General features: G+C 40.8%; 1 protein-coding gene across 3 annotated transcripts in view; it reads right to left on the reverse strand.

Annotated features, from left to right (window-relative positions):
- Positions 1-22,562, reverse strand: part of SLC25A26 (solute carrier family 25 member 26) — an 83,415-nt gene that overhangs the window by 54,651 nt on the left and 6,202 nt on the right. Inside the window, exons 4-5 of one of the 3 annotated variants that reach the window (XM_061362318.1) lie at positions 11,073-11,177; positions 9,300-9,347 (exon numbers count right to left, since the gene is read on the reverse strand). The exons of 1 other annotated variant lie outside the window; for it this stretch is intronic. In XM_061362318.1, the coding sequence (XP_061218302.1) occupies positions 9,300-9,347; positions 11,073-11,177 (153 nt within the window). The remainder of the gene's footprint in view (positions 1-9,299; positions 9,348-11,072; positions 11,178-22,562) is intronic. One more of the 3 variants, XM_061362319.1, reaches the window with a different exon arrangement.

Here is a 22,562-nt window from a genome sequence, read left to right on the forward strand (position 1 = left end):
TACAAGTTAGTCCCAGGAAATTCAATGGGACTAGCCCCCAGCGTCAAATAAAATTAATAACATTTCAAATTTGATGCTTCCTTTAATCCTGCCTCTCAACCCAGTTGCAAAGCAAAGTCAATTTCAACATCCACAGGCCATCCTGAGATTAGATCCCTTGTGATAGGCATTTTCTTGGGCTGATATTGCAGCAAGTGCAGGCATTGCGTGCCCTCTAGTGTATAACAGCTTGCAGCACTCAAGTCAGTATGCCCACAGCAAGGAAGAAACGGAAGGTCACTGTGCTCTGATTCAGTTTTGTTTTAAATTAGAAACTAGAGCTCCCATGCCCAAAATTAACTTGTTTTCCCTTGAGCAGCCAGTAAAATACTCTGAAGACTCACATGCCTGCTTTGGGGAATCACTTCTACACTCAAAGCAGTGGAATCGATTCCTACTTCCCATAATATGATAGTAAGATAGTGTTTCAAGAAAAATGAAGTATTACCTGTATTAGGTATTTGGAAGAACTGTTCTTGTAGCAGAGTCTCCCACTTGTAGCAGAGTCTCCCAAGTGCCTCTCTAGCCATGCTTCCAAACATCAACGTAACTGTGATAAATTACACAAGCTCTCTGCCACAGATCTGTTTTCTTTTTCACACCTCCACCATAAACTTCGACTTATAGATTCAACTTTTCAGTTTCATATTTCTCAGATGCCCACTTTCATATATAAACGTTATATGTAATGTAAGCAAGTAACAAAGTATATACATGAGTAAGCATATATATATATATATATATATATAAAATCTACTGACATGTCAGGGTTGGGTGGAATTATTTATGGTCAAATTAAGGCACAGTTTCAGCAGCAACAGTCTAGATTAAAATCAGTTTCTTCTTTCCTACGTGCTTTAGCTACATCTCTCCAGATCTGCTGTTTTACCTGCAGATGGAAGATCACGATCACTACTGCCTTCAAAAACCTGAACAAGCAGTAATTCAAGCACTAAGACGTCCATTAAAACCAGCACTGCTGATGGGCACATTATTATCCAACCCTAACTATTCTATAATTCTATGATTATGGGTATGTGCCTGAAACTTCATATTGAGAGTATGGGCAACAGATTCTTACAATCAGTGCTGGGATAATATAAGAAGAGATTTTCCTCGGCTGCCTGCCTCACCCCACTGCCAGAGGTTCTTCACCCTGTGCCAGAACCAGAAGCTGGTACACATCAGGGCCTCCTTTGAACTCCAGCTCAAAGCCCACTGCTTCCTGCTATTTTAAGCTACAGAGGTGCTGACCCTGAAAGAGAAAGGCAAGAATCCCCCCAAACAAATCACTACAACTCATACGTCAGTGCCCTCAGACCTTCCTCTTGCTGAACTATTGCAACAAGCTACAGAATACGAAAACATCTTTCTGAAAACATCATCTTTCTGATAAAAGATAAAGCAAGACAACAGCCACCACTCAATCAGCGGCCAGAGACTTGCAAGCACTAAAGGCTCTTGGTCACTGCCAAGCTCAAGGGCAAGCAGGAAGCAGACAGCCCAGGCTCCTGGTCCCATGCCAGCCCTGCTCCCCAGAACTCTCACTATGCCCTTAGGTCCTGAAGTGCATCTTCTCTTGACCAGACAGAGCAGACACTGGGGTCTTTGTGTTAAAGCAGAACTGCTGGTTGGGATAACATCATACAAGGAATTTTGGGGAACAGCTTTTGATTTTGGATTGCTGATTCTTTTAACTGTGCTTCTGGCTTTTAGCAGACGTAGAGAAACTGGGTAATAGCAGCTTGAGATAACTGCTATTAAGACTGACAGCAGCGTGATTCTGCTGGTGGAAGTATTTCACTGTAAAAATCAGTGTTTGGACTACTTCAGGCAAGAATTTCATCCTTGAAAGACAGTCCTGTACTTGAAGAAATTGCTAAATTGCTTGTTGTTCCAGACCAATCACATTTATAAGACCAGTTGCTTTAGAGTCCTAACCCCTTGACAAAGTATTATTAAAAACAATACTTTACATGTACATACATCCCTATGTCTTTGCACAGATTTTATATAAGCAGATAAGCCACATTCACATCAGTTTTTAGCGTTAGAAAACTATCCTCTCCGGCACAGACACACAGAAATTGCTTCACCCACATATGAAACACAGTCTCCACCAGATAGAGCCCAGCAACATTGCAGCCATCAGCAGGATGACCACAGCTTACTAACAGGAAATCTTGTCTCCCACTGAGAACTACAGGAAGAGTTTAGATAGACAAAATACAGTCACCCATAGTGGAATGTGGCTGTGGAATTAAAGCCAAAGCCACCACTCAGCCAAAGATCCCACAAATTTTTGTTTGATTCTTTCAGTTTTGCTTTTCAACAAGTCGCAAGTGTTCAGGTCAGCCAGATTTTACAGAAGTAGGCACAACTGTCTTACCCCCTTAGTGACTTCAGTTTCGTGCTCTCAGGCTGCGATGACTGAAGAATCAAAGTTATTCCATTAACTCTAATATCCTCAGTTTGCCCTGGAAAGCTTTAAAGCTGTTATTTATTGCATGACACTACCAGATAGCTTTTTAAATACACCTTATAATTACTTACTTGGTACTTACTACTTTTAATATTTTAAGCCTTTTCTCCTCCTTTTACAATGAGGACTCATCTCTTGGTGCCTGTCCTCCCTCTTGGTACAGTCCCACCTTCTCAATGTGTTTGCAAACACTTCCTGATCCTCTGTCCCAGATAATTCTATTTACATGGGGAAAGAAAGTGAGGAAATTCATTCTCCACTGGAGCGAGCACAGGGAGCGTGCTCTTCACACCATTGTGAAACATGCAAAAATCAAAACCAAGCAATGTAAAGAATAGAGTTATGTTATTAAGATTACAAAAAGCAGCAAACAAGCAAACCAACAAAAACACAATTATCACAGCATGAAGAAAACCAGAACAAAATTAAGCATTTTCTTCTTCCCAACTTGTCCTCACCCACAGTGTTGCTACTGACCCACAAAACACATTCCTACACTATGAATGCTGCAGAAAACATCACTTGCAAAAATGCTTTAGTAAGCTTCTTAGAGAATGTATGGAAATAGTGTCTCTATTTCAAGCATGTGGTAGAATACACTTCCTGCAAGACTCTGCTTGCACACATATTCATTTGGAAAGAATCTGTATTATCAAATCACAGAGGCTGTTTTTAGCACACACAGTTTTCAAAGTGGGGTTTTTTTCTGTTCAAAGACCTTACATGCAAGACCGGAGTTTTCAAACTACAGAAACACTCTGCCTATAGGAAATTCTTTTCAACTGAAGAGATCACTGATGTCAGACAGATGCAGTAATTGTATGCTCCATCGGTAAACTGCAAATCGATGGCAGCAAGGATGGCTGCATTCTGCTTCTAACCACTATATATGGTACTGCACCTAGCCTCAGAGAGGGAATTCAGGTGAAAAAATCTGAGATCATTGCACATGCTTGACAAAGTAAATAAATGAAGCCACCACCAACTCCCCAAACTTCAGCAAGGAATTTGCTTTAGGTCTCTGTCCACCCTGGCCAGTTTATTTGCTATTTCAAGCATGTCACAAAGCCTGTTTCCCAAAACTGGTAAATTAGAAAACCCAGAGTTGTTTTGTGGTCTGCAAAAGCCATTTAGAAGTGCTTTTTGAGATGTCCATTTTCATTTCCAAGTAATATCCCATCATTTGTATGGAGAAGGTAATAAGCATAACCTACAACAGCAAAGGACAGTTATTCCTTTTGTCCATTTTTCAGCATTCCGGGTCATGAGTTAGGCTGTGCCTGAGCCCTTATCCCAGAGCAGGGACTCATCTCCTGCTTTTATCCCACAGGAACTACTGTGATCCCTTATACACCTTTCAAAATTCAGATTCCTTGAATGTAGATACCCAGAAGGTTACAAGTGTACAAGCACTACAACAGCTGATACAGCCCCCGTGACAAGGGTTTCCAAGACAGAGTAGCGTTTAGGAGTAGGGGGAAGCAGAGACTTATTTTTTAACTTCCGTTCCATTAATCATGTCACGTAACTTCTGCACAGCTTTCCACATGGCAGGGACCAGCTAGTTAATTCATTTTACAGTTCCTATCCCTTTCATGAGACTTGTTCTATGTGGAAACACCCAAGCCAGAGAAATGCTGGTTGCTCAATACAAGTCAACATCCCAGTGCTACAATCCTGCATGGCAAATTCCTGGTTAAACCTATCTAGAATCACAAAATAAAACCAGCTCAGTTTTCCAGAACATAACAAAACACAGCTCCTGCACATATTTCATTGAGGAGGAAGTTTCTTTTTTGAAGTATCGCATTAACATAGTGTCCCGTTTGCCTGTTTCTATCGACATCTGCTCTGTAACACAGAGAACGATAGAAGCCCAAAGTTTTAATTGCGCAAGTAAAAGAATGTATTAACAACATTCTTTCTGTTCTACAGCAACAGAGATAAACTTTAAAAAAGCCTCTAACAGCTAGGAGAACAGGATATTTATGTAAAGATGTCCTAACAAAAGAAAAGCATGCAGAACTACCTCTGGTGGATAAACAAGCAAGGCTCCTTGTTTGCAGACTGTTCCCTCTTGAGCTCACACATCCCCTCCTGTCCTTAGCAGGGGCAACAGGTCTCAGCTGGGTTTCACAGTTTTATACTAAACCTTCTCAGCATCCTTTGTGCACTGACCCTTTACATTTAGGAATAGGCAGCAGGTGAGCCTTTAAGGCCCATTTGGCTGCTAGTTGCTTTAGATTCCATCTCCCAGCGAGTAAGTCATTTAAGAAGGGGATGGGTTTTTTTTTAGGTATTTTTTTCTGCACAGGCTGCACTGCATATCCTCCATATCCCTTTCGATAGACACATTATGTCAGGATGCTAGTCAGGCATCCATACAACAAACAGTACCTCCTCCTCCTCAGAGACATTATTAATGCTTGGCTTTCTGAGACTGGCAAGAGCCTGAATTTGTTGCCTGCTCACCACACTGCTGCCACTCATGAATGCAACAGCTTACTTTTAACTAGCTGTCCTTCTCCTCCCCAGAATTAATGTAGCATGGAGTGCTCTCTCCATCCCAGCATAGCAGCAGCTGCCTTTATCCACTTAGGGCTCTAACATGCATACACTGAAGGGAAAAAAAAAAACCCCAAGCCAATAGGAAAAACCCAAAGCTACCCACAACTGTACTAACATAAAACACTAGGACTCCCAAAGTGATAACTAGGTTACCTCTCCACAAGTAAGATCACCAGCATGCTGTAAAAGTGGCTTCAGATTTATCAGTAGTTCCTTTCAAATTCAGAGCTCTGAAAAAACATTGTCAAGTAAAAGCATCAATACCACCTCTACCTGAACAGAGACCATTGCAGGCAGAGAGCGTGAACTGCCTCCAAACAGTCCATGAGGCAACATAGAGGACAGGCTTACTTAGGGCTACCTGCACAAAGACTGACACTGGACTGTGATTTGAAAGCCAGGTTGGACGGGGCTTTGAGCAACTTGGTCTAGTGTGAGGTGTTCCTGTCCATGGGGGCTTGAACTGGATGATCCTCCCAACCCAAACTATTCTTTGTTTGTAGAAGTCTTAGTCTCCTTTCAAGACATCTGTGAATTATAAAGAGCCAGTCATCTTCCATCCCCTTTGTCTTTAAGGAAGGGTTCAACATTAATTTTAGCTCCTTTTCAACCTATTTCTGGGCTAGGGCCCAGTCCATCTGCAGTACTTTATAAAAGTAACAAATCAGATTAAAACCACCCAGAACACCCACTCAGGACTCACTCAGTTCTTTCAAACTATAGTAACTCCCAACAGAAGGGACACTACAGCTAAACGTGGCACTTCTTGTGCAAAGCCACAACCTGCACACAGACACGCAGAGGGTGAAATAACTCATTCTACAGCAAGCTATTTTACACAGGAAAACTGGACAAGGCATTTCCTTTTCTTTTATGTTGTCCTGTCATTCATAACATCTTTTAAGACATCTGCTAGAGTCCTGTAGCATTAATAGGAATGGAAATGCTCCAATGGGAACTCAGGGGTTTCTCTCTTTTTCCCATGAACTGAACATTATGGAATTTTAACAGATGTTCTACTTGGTCATAGTTAATAAAATGAATTATGCAGGAATTAAAAATCTGGCTCCACTTGCTTATATAAGACTTCAGCAGCAGAACTGTGTTCCCATTAAGAAATACTAGAGAATTTATAGTGGATTTATAGGCTGCTCCTGCCTTGTTATGAGATTTTACAAATGAACTTGTCTCTTTTGTGGAAAAGATGAATAAATTTACCTGTTCATTGACAGCTTTCAGTAGCAGGAAGCAGTTTCCACATCGATGCACACTGGTACACTACACTCATAGGAAAGGACAATTCTCACTTGGATTTGCTTTGGAAATGACATCATGGGAATTCCACATCATTTCACAGCCTCCAATTTATTCAAAGTCTCATTCAGCAACCTAATAACCACGCTCCCGCTTTGTGCTTTATCACAAAAGCTTTCCTCTTGGAGCACAGATGTCTCTTCAGGGCTACTACTGCCAACAGAGGCACTGTACCTCACTTCCCCTTTGATTTTCAGATTAGTTTAGTGTAACTGCATCAAAGAAAGATGTAAAGACCAAAATGTAATGGCAATGTGAGAGAAAAGGCACCAAAAAGGAGGTAGGTGAAAGAGTCAGGCAACACTTCCAAGCACTGAGGTTAACCAAGTTATTTCCAAAAACATTACACATATACCCATTTTCTTTTTCTTCCAGTATTTATCTGTATAGAGATTATTCTGATGAGAAAACAGAAGGATAAGTGAAAGAGTGAGGATGAAGCAATTACCTTGCACCAGAACAGAAGCACCACAGCAGCTAATGCACATTACATGGAGCAGAATAAGGCTGTCTTGAAAAGATCTGCTATGCTATAAAGACAAGGTTTCAACATTCACTCCATTTATAACAGACTGACTTTCACTTAAGTCCAAGCAATTGGCAAGCACATCTCTGGCCAGGCACTGCTTTAGGTAATACACAAAATTTTATCTCAATGCAGCAACTAAAATTAACCTTCCTCAAATTCTGGCTCAAGAATTTTGGCAGTGCAAAAATATCATCATCTGAAAAGCATCAACATTCCCAGCCTTTTCCACGAGAAATTATGCATTGAAGCCCCTCTATTCAAAAACCCCACTCCAGTGTAACTAAACAAAGGGGTTTGTGTAGGTGAAGAACCAACGCATATGAACAAAGTCTATAAGTACACAAGTCAGCTGGAATTAAATATCAGTTTATATATGCTATGCAGCTACCTGGATGTGTCCAATAATGAATGAAGATAGAATTTTATCTGAAAATAAAGACTTTCCTTAAAGGAAGAAGTGTCCCTAAAGAGAAGGGAAAACACCAAGATTAAGTGTCAGGCTTACAACAGTTCTAGGTGCAGGTTCTGACTCAAGTGGACATTGCTTTACAACATTTAGTGTCAGAAAAAGGCAACGGTCTTGACAGTGTTAAATTCAAAAATGATGTTTTTCTTTTAAACATCACCTCTGATTTGATTCATTTGGAAGAGAAAGCACATTCCATTTACTTCTTATTTGATTGGACAGTTACTCCCAAAAAGCAATATTTCAACTGAAATCAGTTCTGAAAGATCTTTTATGAATATACATAATGGAGAGGACCCCCATTAAATTTCCAGCAAAGTGCTGCCATTTTGAGTAAACAAAGTTCTCTCAGCAGGGTCATACACCGTGCCATGAATATGGTCTGCAAACGAATTACCACCCCGACATGTGTCAAAACAGATTTTAAGGAGAACAGCACCCAGTGGTAACCATGTGTTTTATCTACCTGTTAGTATGCAAAATCTGTATGCAATGGGATCCAAATTTATTCATTTATTCAGAAGCCCTCAGAGAAATCAAAATCATTTGTTGGCCTTTTTTTGCCTGTCTGCAAATGAAATCCGAGTGAATAGCATGTTTAGTGAGCCGGAAAATCAGTACAGGACAAAGCTATGGTGGGGTTTACATTTCAGAAAAGCAGGTGTCATCTCCGCACAAATAAGTGATTTTTTAAACACTCAGACCTGCCAAAATTAGACTCAGTCCATTATTATGTGTCAGCATTTTAAGGAACTCTATATTTGGTATTTATTTTAGGCAATATCCATTCTTATACCACAACTGTAACAAGAGCCGGCTAACGTAACTGTCCTAAAAACAGCTTTCAGCATGAAGAAAAGCTTTTCAAAGCAGAGCTATTGAATGAAGGCTTGAAAAGCCTCTGCAACTGGCTTTAATATCAACGCAACACAGCCAAGAGACCTGATCCTGTGTTTAAAACACAAAAGCAGCAAAGATCCAAACGTTTATTCAGCAAGTTACATAAGGAGAGGACAACCCCACACACAGCACATGGAACAGAGTACTTAAGAACCTTCCTGGACAAAAGCTCTTATGTTTTCATAGGAATTGAACCTTATCTCTTTATTTGAGGTGCTAATGGTGTACCAATTGGGATCCAATTCTGAAGCAGTTTTAGACTGGGAGCTCATCAATGTGTTTTTCTACCTCTTATAATCTGCCTCCAGTTTACACAGCACATCAAACACTTCCATGACACTAATCCTGTAATTCACAGTAGGTTTATTAAGAGATTTTAGTTTAGGAGCTATTTTCTGCCAAGCAGGCCAAAATATTTTTAGCTCCATAGTTTTTTTTCCAGCAGTGAAGTATTCTGATTTAGAGTTAAGTAATGCCATATCACATCCACAGCCTGGATGACTAAATGCATTGCTTTCACCCATTTAAAAAGAGAGCACAATCCTCTCTATATAGCAGATGACAGATAATCTTTTGGCATCTGCTGACAAATATATTTAAAGAATGCCTAAATCTGTCTGTGCCAAACTTGGTCTGATGCCGCCAGTTCACCATTGTTGGCATGCATACTACAAATGATGCAATCACAGCACTGGAGGAAGTTTCCAGTATTTTACTTCATGGTTTTCATCATGTTAACATACACATTTCCATCCTTTCACAATTTAGCAGCAATAGAACTGAGACACAGAGTGGCAGACAACTTCCTGCATGTATTGTAGGTTTTCTTAGTGCACATTATCAGTATTCTATTTCAATCACAAACTAGTAACTTACCTAGAATGAAACACCCTAGGATTTAGAGCTTATGGTTAGAGCAACTGATCTCAATTGTACTATCTGGTGTTAGAAGACAAAGCGACACAAAGGAACCAATTAAAAGATAAAAACAAGTGTTTTACCTCTCTTAATACTGTGCTTTTGTAACCCCGATAAAGGCCTCGAATACCCTGTAAACCAACAAAAGAAAGCATCAGCTAAAGGGAATGAGTTTGCCAAAGACCACAGTTTATCAGTGATTGTGAGGCAAACATTACAGCTTGAGTGTCAGACCTGAACTTCTTGCAAATTGACTATATTGATTATAGCATTGCATACTGTATTCCATGACTCACAGTACCAGAGGAAGTTTTATGTTCAAAGATCATTTAACCACTGTTCAGAATAATCAGCTATAGAAAAGAGGATATGCCTTACAGTTAAAATTAAAAGGATAAGAAGATACAGAAATACATTACTTCAAACTCTACTTACCCAAAACTTTGGTCTAAAAGTATGCACTATCTCATACATATTTTGAAACTACTACTTTTCTGTTTGAATAGCCCATGCAAAAATGAACCCATAGGATGACAACTTTCCCTGACCAGATTTAGTCTTGATTCGGAGCTTTTATCAAGACATTTTATATTTTTAACTAGCTGATAACATTAAAAACCATTACAATTTTATAAGTATATGTAAGATTATATTAATTACCTTATAGGGCAGTTTATTCAAGTGCCTGGCAAAACTTAAGGTTCTCTGCCAGCCATAAAGAAGGGGAAAACCATACAGTTTTGAGAGCACCAGCTTTTAGAGCAGAATGACCAATCCATTCTAGCTTTTAGAGCAGAATGACCAATCCATTCTTCAAGCAAGAAGTTTCAGTGACCCTCTTGTGCAGGGTTATCACAATAGTTTTTATTTACAAGCAAATAAAACTCAAGTGGATCATTTAAAGGTCATATTTATGGCTTCCTTTTCCTGGCCTTTACACACAGAAATATGTATAATATTTTCCCCACAGTATTTTCAGGAGCTACATTCTCTTACAGAATAAACTTGAAAAATACCCCTTGTGAGACTCAGTAAAAACAGTGGTGAACAGGTTTCTACAGGAAGGATCGGTATAACTACAGAAAAGATAACAAAAGCCCTTATTTTTCAAAGCTACAAATACTGGTTAAGCACTCATTTCCAGAGCTCCTACAGAGCCTCTCTGAAATGGTGCCTTTAGGACACCCCCTCTAAAGCCAGCTACAAAAACTGGAAACCATTCAGCAAACTCTAGATACAGACTCGATCTTCTGTTTTCCCAGAACATGGCATAAATACAAGGGGGCATCCAAGAAATCTGGAGAGGGACTTTTTACAAGGACATGTAGAGGGTAGATTTAGATTAGACATAAGGAAGAGGTTCTTCCCTGTGAGGGTGCTGAGGTGCTGGTGCAGGGTGCCCAGAGCAGCTTCAGCTGCCCCATCCCTGGCAGTGTTCAAGGCCAGGCTGGATGAGGTTTGGAGCAACCTGGTCTCATGGAAGGTGTCCCTGTCCGTGGCAGGGGGTTGGAATTGGATGAGCTTTAAGGTCCCTTCCAACGCAAACCATTCTATGATAAATACAAGCAGAACTTTGGAAACGGGAAAGCTAAATCCCCTTTTTACATTTATTTTTTAGTGTAGGTATCTCATATAAAGAGAAGTGGAAAGAGTTGTTTAGAGTGTGCAGGCACATGGGGAAGGTGGGGGTTTGCTTTCCTTAAACACAACATGCCAATCACTTTTAACAGAAGAATAGATGGGAAAGTGCTGGGAGAACGCAGAACTCAAATAAAGTCATAGGAATGGTTCTGGACATGTATGGAACTGAGTGGGAAGAACGAAGTAATTTGTTTGGAAATTTGCTCTGAACTCACCTCATGATACAAGGTGCGGGAGAGAATCTGGAGGGTACTCGAGGAAGGAGAAACCTGGGCCCTTTGTTTGACTACCTCAGATGGAACCCGTATGAGGCAGGCAACCTGCAAAAGAACCACAAGTTCAGAGAACAATTCCTTTTGCTGCCTTACTCTTTATATAGCAGACACACTTGGACATGGTTCCAAGTACAGAAAATTAAGAAACGAGGAAATAACTTTAGTAATTACACCAGCTGTACTTAAAAGCTCTTGATGAGCAGCTCATGTGTTTGCTCTGAGCACTACGTACCTTCTGAACACAAAATTGTGCTTATAGAAAAAATGGAAGTTTTTAACTTCCATACCAGAAATAGATTTGGGTGGGGAAAAAACAACAATGAAACCAGAATTTTGAAGCCATCCTGTCTTTTGGCAGCCACGGGAATTCCCCATCCCCTTCAGAGAGGTGAACTGGAAATGCAGGACTTGGAAGAGTAAGTTTCTTTCCTAGGTAGTTCCTTTGTGCCCCCTAGTGACTGACAGCAAGAGACGCAGACGCACACGATAATATTCAAGATATACCTTAAAACACATTAGATCTCATGCATTGTGAACCATCGGAGTGATCCTTTCCTACACAAGGGATTTACAGGCAAGAAAGGCCCCTGCAGCTGGATGTAATAACATGGCTGTTGCCACAAAACTCCAGCTTTGCTGAAAAAGCCAGACCTGGCTTTAAAATGTTCACCTGCCACTTCAGCTTCATGCAGGAATTAATCTTGTGTGCACATAATGTTGAATAAGGATCCTCAAGAGTTACAAGCCTCTCCTCTCTCCAGAAAATACCTGTTTACTAGCACTTTTAACAGGAGTTTGTCTTCAGTTGGCCTGAGAGATACTTAAAGCAGTGCTGGGACTGGTGGCAGAACACCGGGGACACTGTAAGCCTGATATTTGGCCTTCCTTGTTCCCATCCTGTGCTGGCCTCAGGAACACACTGTGGTTCCTAGAGACAAAGATGATCACTGAGCACTTCAAGTCAAGAGCAACCCAGCTGAAAGCTGTCCATGTGAAGTGACAAACCCATCTGCTAACTCAAACTCACATGTGCCAAAGTAAGTTCAGGAATTCACTGCCACATTGCACAGAAACAGTAACTTGAGCGATGGTTTGTGGGTAACACGGTCCAAGGCTTAAGTTCCATTTGCACAGACAGACCACAAAAAAAAAAAAGTCTGTTATCCTGTTACATTCCTACAAGTTTACCAGACAACAATATCCAAAGTCATTACAAACAGATCTAACTCCATGTGCTCTTCAATTCTCAGGGTCAAAAATAACAAGTGACCCCAATCTGTCAAGAAAATAAGAACTGTCAAGTTTTTTTGATAGTTCAGTATAAATATTTATAGAACTTCATGCTTCATAACACTCCATGTCCTTATATTAGCTTTTTATTCCTTAAAAACATGGAGGCAGGAGGAAAGGTTTAAAAAGGCTCGGATGAAAACAATCCAGTCAATCAAGACCAGACAAAGAGCGCAGCGTGGCTTCCTGACATCTGGGGTGCTGCAGTTTTGGCAGGAGAAGGGTGGCCTCAAAGTAATGTCTCCATTTCCCCCAGACTACTTGGGGTGCATTTCATTTCAAATTAACTTTGATGTTTCTCCCATTTGAATTTGCGCTTACAAGGGAGCCTGTGGCTGCACAAGAACAAAAAGAGTGATTACGTTGTGCTGTTATGAAAGGAAATACAGGCTCGTGTCACCCAGGCTGCGCTGTCAGATTGGCTTCATAGGGCACTGCTGGTACACAAAAAGCCACAAGCTGCAACTGCTAACATCAGACGGAACAGTGACATTTTCACTGTGCACCTGAATGTACAAGGCGTTACCTGATTTGTTCCTACATTCATACCTTACCATCACTAACAATCCCATCAGTCTTTTGATGTCAAACACAGGTCTCTAAAGGGAAGTATGCAAGATTAGTTTCACACCTATCTATTAGCCCACAGATTTTAAAGACAGTAACGATCTGGGACAGATGGGTTCAGAAAAGTCTCAAATCCATTGTGCTCAGATCTCAATCACTGCAGCACCTTCCAATGCTGACAAAGTTAGAACATAATACACATCTCCACAGTTTGCTTTCTTTGACTTATGGTCAAGCAGTACCAGTATGATAACACTGCACCAAGAGAACTCATACTTAATCTGGAAGCTATAAGTAAATTGAACAAGCAAGGGTGAAATACAATTGTTCAGATGCGCTGCAGTCACTGACCACATACATACTTTTTAGTTGCATCAACTACTAGATAAATAGATGCGGAGGACAGACAATCATGTGACCTTGCACAGTGGAGACCCATTCACCTCCCTGGTCACGAAGAGCCCAGAAAGAAATTGCTTTTAAATCTCTTGGCTCTTCACATAAATGCAGCCTGTTGCTTGCCACAGAAGAGCACAATACAGCCTGTTGAACTCAGGCCATTCCTGGTGCATCCCACCAGTTCTGGGGATGACCCTGTGACAAATTAGCTCTGTCAAACATCTGTAGAGCCAGCCATGGAGAGGGCACAGCAGTGTACCCTCAGCTACCTTGCCTGACGTGAAAGCATCAGATAACAGCACCCTGTTGATAGGGACCATGCTCATTCCCTTCTGTTAATGGAAGCAGAAAGACAGAATCAAGATCCTACAGACCAAGCTCTTTCCTTATTTACCAGGTCAGGTAACCCAATACACCAGTTATCAGACTCTCCCCATGTCAGTGCACATGTAGACATACCATAAGGTCAGGAAAACAGTAACACTGAAACAAAAGGTTCAAGGATTTTTAGATTTAAGCTTTAACAAAACCCAATTTTACAGCTTCAAGCAAAGCTACGATTACTTTACAGAGGAGGTATGCAGAAATGACAACACTAGCATCTATTAACTTTCCAGCTTTTTAATGCCATAACCACTTCTGATCAAGAGTACTGAATTTCAAAATCTTGTGTTAAATCATTACCAGTTCAAACATGGCTCCAGTATTTAGATGCCAACTGAAGTGCATTTTTAATTTACCAACTTGCATTAGCCCATTAGGGACAAAAGCTAAAACTAGGCCTATTTTGTTAATATTTACCTGTGTAATGCTAAACCAGCACATCTTCCAACTACAGGATACTAATTTTTTCTGTTGGTTCAGGGAAGCATTTTAACTTTGAAATACTCTTTGCATGCATCAATGCTGCCATCTCCTGGTTGGATTCATACTGGGACTAGATTTTCCTGATTGTTCTGACCAGTGTCTTCAGTCACTGTGATGAGTGACCAGTGCCTTTGAGTCAACACAAATACTCTTTATACATACCGATTTAAACTGTTTCAGTGTATCTGTAACCTGTTCCTATGTGGCCACAGCTAACAGAAAACAAGACCTGCTGCAAACAGCACCAGGAACCTGCACAAAGCCTCTTGCATGGGCTTATCTAAGTTTATTTAAAACACCTTATCTTCAACCAGTACCTTATGATAGTTGCCAATCCTACTTAAAGCTGGAGCAGCTGTTCAGAAGGAGGCAATACTCACGTAATCCATCAGCACAAAGCTACCAAATATCCTCCTTTAGACAATAACACAAGGCACAGTCTGGTTGGACTAGAAAGAACCCATTGCATTACCACTGCAAATTCTGGAGTAAGAGCTTACCTACAGACCACCATGACACCACTTGTAGCTCACCAGCAGGTCCTTGCTCCCCTATCCAATATATGATGGCCTTTAGGCAAAGGCAAACGTAAGACATCTTCAGAAAAGAGCACAATACCTCCTGGTCTTCAAAGCTATATTATTATACAAATATTAACATATCCCATTTAGATTCCACCCCTTGTGCTCCAGGCTAACCATTTCCTACATGACTGGTTTTGTAGGATTTAGTAGAGAATCAAAGATAACGTGCATCTGTTTTTAGGCACCTACACCACAGTTCAAGCACTAAACTTGTAGGCATGATCTGCACATGAGCTGTATCCAGAAGCACTTGAAAAACAACAGAGGAGGTGTTCTAGTTGCTATTAAGGGTTTATGTTGGGTACTTAACTTGGGTTGATGCATAGCAAGTTCTCAGCACTGGGGACACAGCTGGTACAACACTATTAGCAGCTTTGGACCTCCAAGAGCAGCTTGAGAAAGCTTTTCCTTATGCGGAAAAGCAGCACCTTGCACAGCTAATGATCTGACCCATAGATCTTAAAAGCTCCTATAATGGTTTGGTCTGAACACTTATCTTTAACAAGAGAAAGATACTACCCATGCTTTTAAGACACACCACTAAAGGGCAAATATTAAGAAGCCACTCTGTTAAGATGCTAGCACCTGATGCTCCTGGCTGATGAGCTGATCTGTTCTTTGCACTAACCTGGGTTTGGGTGAGGATCAAGACCAAGGTTTTTTCCCCACTTAGTCATTCTCTATTCTGCTACAAGCAAGAGAGTAGTCTGAGGACAAAGAATGGTTCCGAAACACATTAGTGGCTGGCAATTTAGGAACCTGCATTTGGTGACTCTGAGCAAATCTCTGGCTTGCACTGCTAAGCCTACTCTGGAAACGAGGTACAGAAATGTGTTAAGCTCCAGAAAACATCTCTGTTACAGCTTTAAACCCTTCAGAATACTTTCTAAAGGATTTAAATTTTAAATTTCCCAAGCAGGAGGTTAGTTTTAATGACTTTATCTGTCTAAGCAGGCTGAGAAGCTTTAACTGATGTTCACCATATAATTTAATACTTAACACAGAACTAAAGGAACATACCTGGGGAAAGTTACTCTTAAATGTCATTTGTGTAAGTTTGTTCTTAATCAAGTAAGAATCTAGTTTATGACACTATACAACTTTGTATCCAGGGAGCAGAGACTTCAAACTAAACCTCACAATACCTGTGCAAGATAAGCAGTAACCATTTGGGAGAAAAAGCTGCTGCAGAAAAATGACACCAAAGAGGCTATGACTTACCAAAGGATGTATCTTTAGACTGCAGTCAACCTGGTAACAAACATCTAATTGCTCACCCCATTCCTGAAGGTCAGGATTTTCTGCTCCAACATAATGTAGGAAGAGCAAGAAAAACACAGTAAATCTAAAACCCCATTCAAAGAGAAGACACAACCAAGATAGTATTAGTCATTCGCCTGCAGACAAAAGCTACATTATAGCTCAAGTTTATTTAGGTGGTTTTCTGTTTGGCTGCAGCTTTTTATATTAAAATACGCTTCTTCCCAAAACAGGTTAATGAATGACCGTCTGAGCATCTCAATTTTCTTGTCAAATGCTCCCTTCCAAGTAGGAAGTTACTGTTTTTAATCTAAACATGAAAAATGTCCTTTTCCATTGCTCAGATAAGTGAATGATTAAAACAATAGGTGTGCCTAAAATTAAGAGATCTTAAACTGCACTGATTTCCTTTGGATCCTGAAAAAGAAGGGGAAATTTCCCTTCAAGTCAGAAGCTCTCAACAAACTTAGAATTCAGTACTGCAGCTTTCCACGCCTCTCTAAACTCTGTTTGGAGATCTGTTCACTACTTCAAATGTTACTGAGATTCCCCTCTCAGAGAAGGGGGGGGGGGAGAGAACTTCTTCAATGCAATTTTATGAGATTAGCAAAGTATTTCATCCTCCCAATAACTATTTCTAAACTCTGGTCACAACTCTTGGATTGCGAGTGTTAGATAGTGTGGCAGGTGGGGATCATGGGATGGATCCATAGACTAACTGCTTCACCCTTTCCATCACCAGGAATACTAACAGAACAGTGGAGAAACATGAAATACATCTGTCATTTGGTTTCATATTTTTTTGAACAGACAAGCCTGAACTGCTGTAATCACAGACCATTATCAGTTCAAACACCCGTAAACCTTCACCTATATAACTGCTGCCCTTTTGACCAAACAGAACAAAAACATAAGTTTCTACAGTCTGTAATTTGCTGTGGGTCACAACTCAACCTGTGAACAAGTCCTTTCACTTGTGCTTGTCATCAGATTGTACTACCTGCTAAGGCACATCCAAAGTGGAGAATTGAAGCATTAACACCTACTTTAATGAGGAAATTGTTTCCAGAGATGACAGAAGCTGCCCAATATATGCACTGTCCACTATCTGTTTCTGCTTTAAGTGCCAGCCCCAGAAAAAGAATTCATGCTCCAAATAAAACCTCAGAATATGCTAATCTTATTTTCCCCTCCCACACTTACGCACATCACAGTTAAATTCAGTCCTGGGCAAAGCTGCTGGGGTCATGAACAAGTGACTCTACCCCTAATTTAAGACCCATGGAGAGAACAAGTTTTGATTAATGGGCTCTGGATGGCAAAGTTTGAACAATGCCAGGCTCTTTGTCCCATCTTTTCTTCTGATGGGCACAACAGGACCTTCATTAATTTAGCTGCAGTTCTCCTGTATGCTGGCAGGAAACATTCTTCAAAGAATAATCTCAGCCAGCAAGATCCCTCAGATCTCAGCATCTCCTAGAGGCTGAAAACATACTATTTCAGAGATGAGACCATCCACAGGGACTGAATGGAAAACCAGAGCTTCTGCACAAACATTTTCAACCTCGTCTTAAGTTTCCACCTTAGATGTATTTACCTGGCATCTGCAGAACTGTCCTATAGAGTGCTATCTCATCCTGGCATTGTCAACCTTAACTCCTTATTACTGCTTTCCAGGGCTCCCTTCTTCCTGCTCCAGAGCATTGCCTGCACCACCATACACTTCTCCCTTCACATGACCATCTTGTCTGAATGGTGCACCCCAGCTGTGTGAAGTCCTCAGCTGGCTTCTTGTCCATCACTTCAGCAGCCCTCTCAGCATAGGCTTCTGCCCCTCTCCAATTCCTTTCACATGCGTGGCTCTTCAATTGCCCAGCTAGGTGCTCTACAACTCCTGCTATGGGTTTCCTGCCTACCTCTCCATCAGCCATATAAGATGCACCTTGGAAAACTCCAGTCCTGAAGCAGTGGATATTTGTGCTGAGTTCTTTTCACAGAAAGGAGAAACTACTACCCCAATTACATCAAGAAACAGGCAAAGAACAGGGAAAGTTTTTGAAGCTGACAAAGCTGACACTAAACACTTCTTTATAAAAGTCCTTCTCACTGCAAGTGTTTTGCAAGTTTCTGTGCTTTGCATAACTAAATTGGTCTTTCAAAGTTTAATCCATGTAGAGTTTTATAATCTGAAATTTACCTAAAGAGGCCTGCTGTTGTGCACATCTCTTTTGTACTCCACCACAAAGTAAGCGTCCCACAGATTCTGAAGTTCTTTGGTACAGTCACAAGCACCGGTTTAAACTCAAGTTGCAAAAATCAGACAGTTGAATAGCTTTGTAAGTCTTCCATAAAAAGTCTTCCATAACCTGGTTGATGCTTGAATCATAAATTACTACTACATTTAAACACAGAAAGGCTTAAAGCCAAAGAGCAGACTCTTAATTCAACCTCCAGAATTTTCTGCCCAATCCAATCTCTCCCAGCAACTCTTTCACTGCTGAGAGTCTGTTAAACTTATTTTAAAAGGCTTAAGAAACTAATCACATCCACCAGCCAAACTGTTCTTTCAGCAAAAGTAGCATGGCGCAGTCCATCCAGCATAAAACCATTTCCAAGGAGCCAAGTGGGATCAGGCTGTGTTACAAGAGGACAAACATTAATGAGACTCCAGGCAAGAGAACACAGGCTATATTTTCTGCAAACACATTAAGTCTCCTGTTGAAAGATGACTGGTATTTTACTATTTGCTCAGTCTCTTGGGGTTACATTGGCCCAGAACACGGAAATTTCAACTACGTTGTATTTTATCAAGTATTTTCCTCTAATTGATCCCTTACTCTTTCCTACAGCCTTTTCACTTAAAGAATTACAGGCTTGTCCACATATGGAGCTATTCAGAAATTGTTATTCCCAACAAACCCTCTGCAGAACCTTACTTTGGAATAAACTTACCTTAAGCTATCTCAGACATTTCCAAAGCTGACTCTGGCAGAGTGTGTTGCAAGCCAGGAAATACAGCAGGAAACACTTTTACATTATTTTTTTTTTCCTCACTTACACTCTTTAACCCAAATTAGCTCCTCTACAGACACCCTGAGATACAAATATTTCTGTATCAGCCGAACGATATCAGCTCTAGGGTCAAAAGAAGAGAGGTGGCAACCATCAAGCTTCTACTCTTTACTGCAAAGTAGCATGCCCTCTAAGCCCTGAACTGAGCAGATAACACAAAACCACCTGATGAAGAATATTAAATACATGCAGATAACATGGAGCATAAAGAGAAGCTCAGTGTGGCTGGCTGGTGAGGTGTTTGACAGTTCTTAATTTGCTGTTTCAGCCTTTAATTGTATAATGAATTTGTTGGCAGCATTTGTGGATTCATGGTTCCATTCATCTTTATTTACAACCAATTTTTCAGCTGCAGCTCTAATTGGAGTTTCCATTCACTCTAACTATGCTCCTTCTTCACTAGCTCTTACTGACAGCAGTCACACCTTCACACCCATCTTCCAACCACTGCTCAACTATGCTTCTGCACAAGGATTTGGCAAACATCCTACAGCATCTGTACTGCAGACCTCACCTCACCTACCTTCATTTATGAATAGTTCAAAATCACCATGATTTATTCAAAAGACCACCTACATTGCTGCACTCCCCACCACTGCTCATCTTGCCAGGGTCAGCATGTTCCTCTTCTCAGTGCCTATAGATACCCAGACACACACAGCACAAAATATACAGTCACAAAAAAATGACAGATGCTGATCAAGGTAAATGGCAAAGAAGAGATGAAGTACTATGAAAGAGCTTACAGACTTTGACTGTGTCAGACTTTGGACACTACTTTGAATACTATGGTCAGCCCACTCATACTATACTGGTTGAAAGCAGCTAAGATGCGAAATAGAAAATGCAGCTTTTGGTTTTAAACGGTTTTGACCATTTATCAGTTCAGTTCTTAGAAAAGGGATAGTGACAAATTCAAAGCCATTAGCCCAAAGTCTAGACACCACAAGTACTAAATCATTTATTTGTTGCAGCAGATGATCTTCTTGGGCTTACAATGCTGACCAGTTATCCTGCTGGAGATTCCCTCGCAACATTACTCTGAATTTGCCCAACTCATGCTACTGCCTTGTCCTCAGAATGGGCATTAATAGCAACTTCCTTCTCTGATCTAGTCAGTTACTCTCACAGAATTCATACCAATACAACGCTGAAGATTCTTTTTGTTCTATTAAAGCAAAACTAGTTAACAGCTTCAAAAATATATTGCCAAGGCAGAGGGAAGGGGATCATTCTTGAAGAGAGAGCAACAGAAAATGCGACATTGCCCCTCGTATCTAATATAAAACACGCACTATCCTTCTTTATTTGAATTAAAAGCACACTCAAAATGTCATTCTACAGAATCATGAGTCGTAAACTTGCTTGCATTTGGGCTTGCTTCTAAAAATCAAGTTAGGACTAGTAGAGAAATCTAGCTGAATTCACCAGAAAGATAATTCCTGCATTAAGAAGCTCTCTTATTTGACACATCCCAACAGCAGATAAAAAATTCCCAAGTTATTAATACTGACGGTCAGATGCTAATCACAGATGAACCACACACTTTGCTCGTATCACTAAAGTATCTTAAGTGGCAACACACAGGAATACACAAGTGAGCTTGGAATTTCACCTTGAAATACCTGTCCTCACCTTGCCCTGCGGAACTGCATCACCCCCTCTCCCCATTTAAGTGACAAACTGTTGGGAGTTTCAAGCGAAACTGATTCACCATCCATCCTTCCTCAAATTATGGAGAACAGTGTGAGGCCATGCCGAACTCTTTCTTGCTGAGGAAAACCAAACCCATCATCTTCTAAGGGAGGAGTCCCCACCTAACCCTTGAGAGCTCTCTCTCAGAACACGGACAAGGGTTCCATCCTTTCCCATAATCTTCATGCTCCAGCAAAGCTCAAGTTCTGGCATTCTTGCAGTCAGACCAGAAACACCTTTCTAGACCCATGAGCTTGTCCAGCATTTCTACAATTCAAGGGACCACATTGCAGAGACACTGAAGCAGAACGAACACAAGCCAAGTGAGGAGCCTGAAGTATCATGGCTACATGACAGGACAAATGAATGCGGGCACCGTGGCACTAATATGACCAGGCAGCTTTCAGGATCTGAGTTACTCTGGTACTATGGCATACTCTGTAGGCATACCACTTTACCACGAGCAACCTGGTATCTGGCAGCCTTAGGGATGCACTGCACAGTGTCAACACATCCCTACTGCTGTATTCCTAAAGTACTCTGGAGTTTTACCCAAGGACAAAAGCAGCTCAACAACTTCACATAACCAGCTTCAAGAACCTGATTATCACCACTAGCTGCCAAAAGGACAGGACATCTACTTCGCATCCTGGTTTTCAATTCTCCCCAACCTTTCCTCACAAGTTGAGCTGGAGGTCAAAGCAAAACAAGACAAAATCACCAAATATAGCCACTCAAAAAAGAAACTTTTTTCATCAGAAAGATAAGAGTGATCCTGATATTTACAAGCAGCCCAAAACTTTCACTAAATATCTTGCAAAGCTCAGGTCGTAACCATAACAATACCTAAACATTAGCTGGAAAAGGCTGTTGTCAGCCTTCTCTAGGACATGATCCAAACGACTTTATTCTCACCTCCATGGAAAAGCCAGTGGGATATAAAATTAACTGTGCTGAATCCAACCACTTTGGCACTTATGAAGGAAACCTCATCGGTCAAACTGGGACAATCCTAAAATTCTCCCATGAAACCATGTCTGCGGGAGGCTGGTGGAAAGGCCCTTAGGGGGACTTCTCTTTATCAAGGTTTCTTTTAATTAATAGTATACACTGTCATATTAAGCTGATATAAATTCCATACAAATCAATCTGGAGCTGTACAGTTAACTCTGGATCTGCAAGACGCACCCAGTTCCTATTAAAATGCACACCAGGAGGTTAAATACACTGCTCCTCAGAGTTACTTACACTGCCTCAGAATATTAAAAGTAAAGTTTTAGAACATCTGGTTTTCCTTTCCACTCCCTATGATATCATGTTTTCCAAGCACATTTGGCAGCTCACAGTAAAGATACAGGCAGACTAAACATACAGGGTAATGTAGAGTCAAGATGAAAATCCGAACCCCTGGATTCAGCAACTGTGTTTCCTATCTCCAGATTTCAGTTACACAAGTGGTAAATAAGGGTTTTCCCCACCCTTAATAACTCATGTATACTTCAACCTTCTTCCTTGATGAGATACCATATAACTGCCCTCCAGAGTTTCTGTGACTTTGTAAATAACTTTCATGCATTGTGGGATATTCAGAGTCCCTATACAGCAAGATTCAGTTATGGGAGGGGGGGGAACCACGTTTAAGAGGGTCAGACTTTGTATGTACTTTTCCTTATCTCATTCCAGGAGATGAGATTCA

This window comes from Neopsephotus bourkii, unplaced genomic scaffold (assembly GCF_033783945.1).
Source record: "Neopsephotus bourkii isolate Nb327-2 ecotype Australia unplaced genomic scaffold, CSIRO-AGI_Nbou_v1 NB_1120, whole genome shotgun sequence".
Lineage (NCBI taxonomy): Eukaryota > Metazoa > Chordata > Aves > Psittaciformes > Psittacidae > Neopsephotus > Neopsephotus bourkii.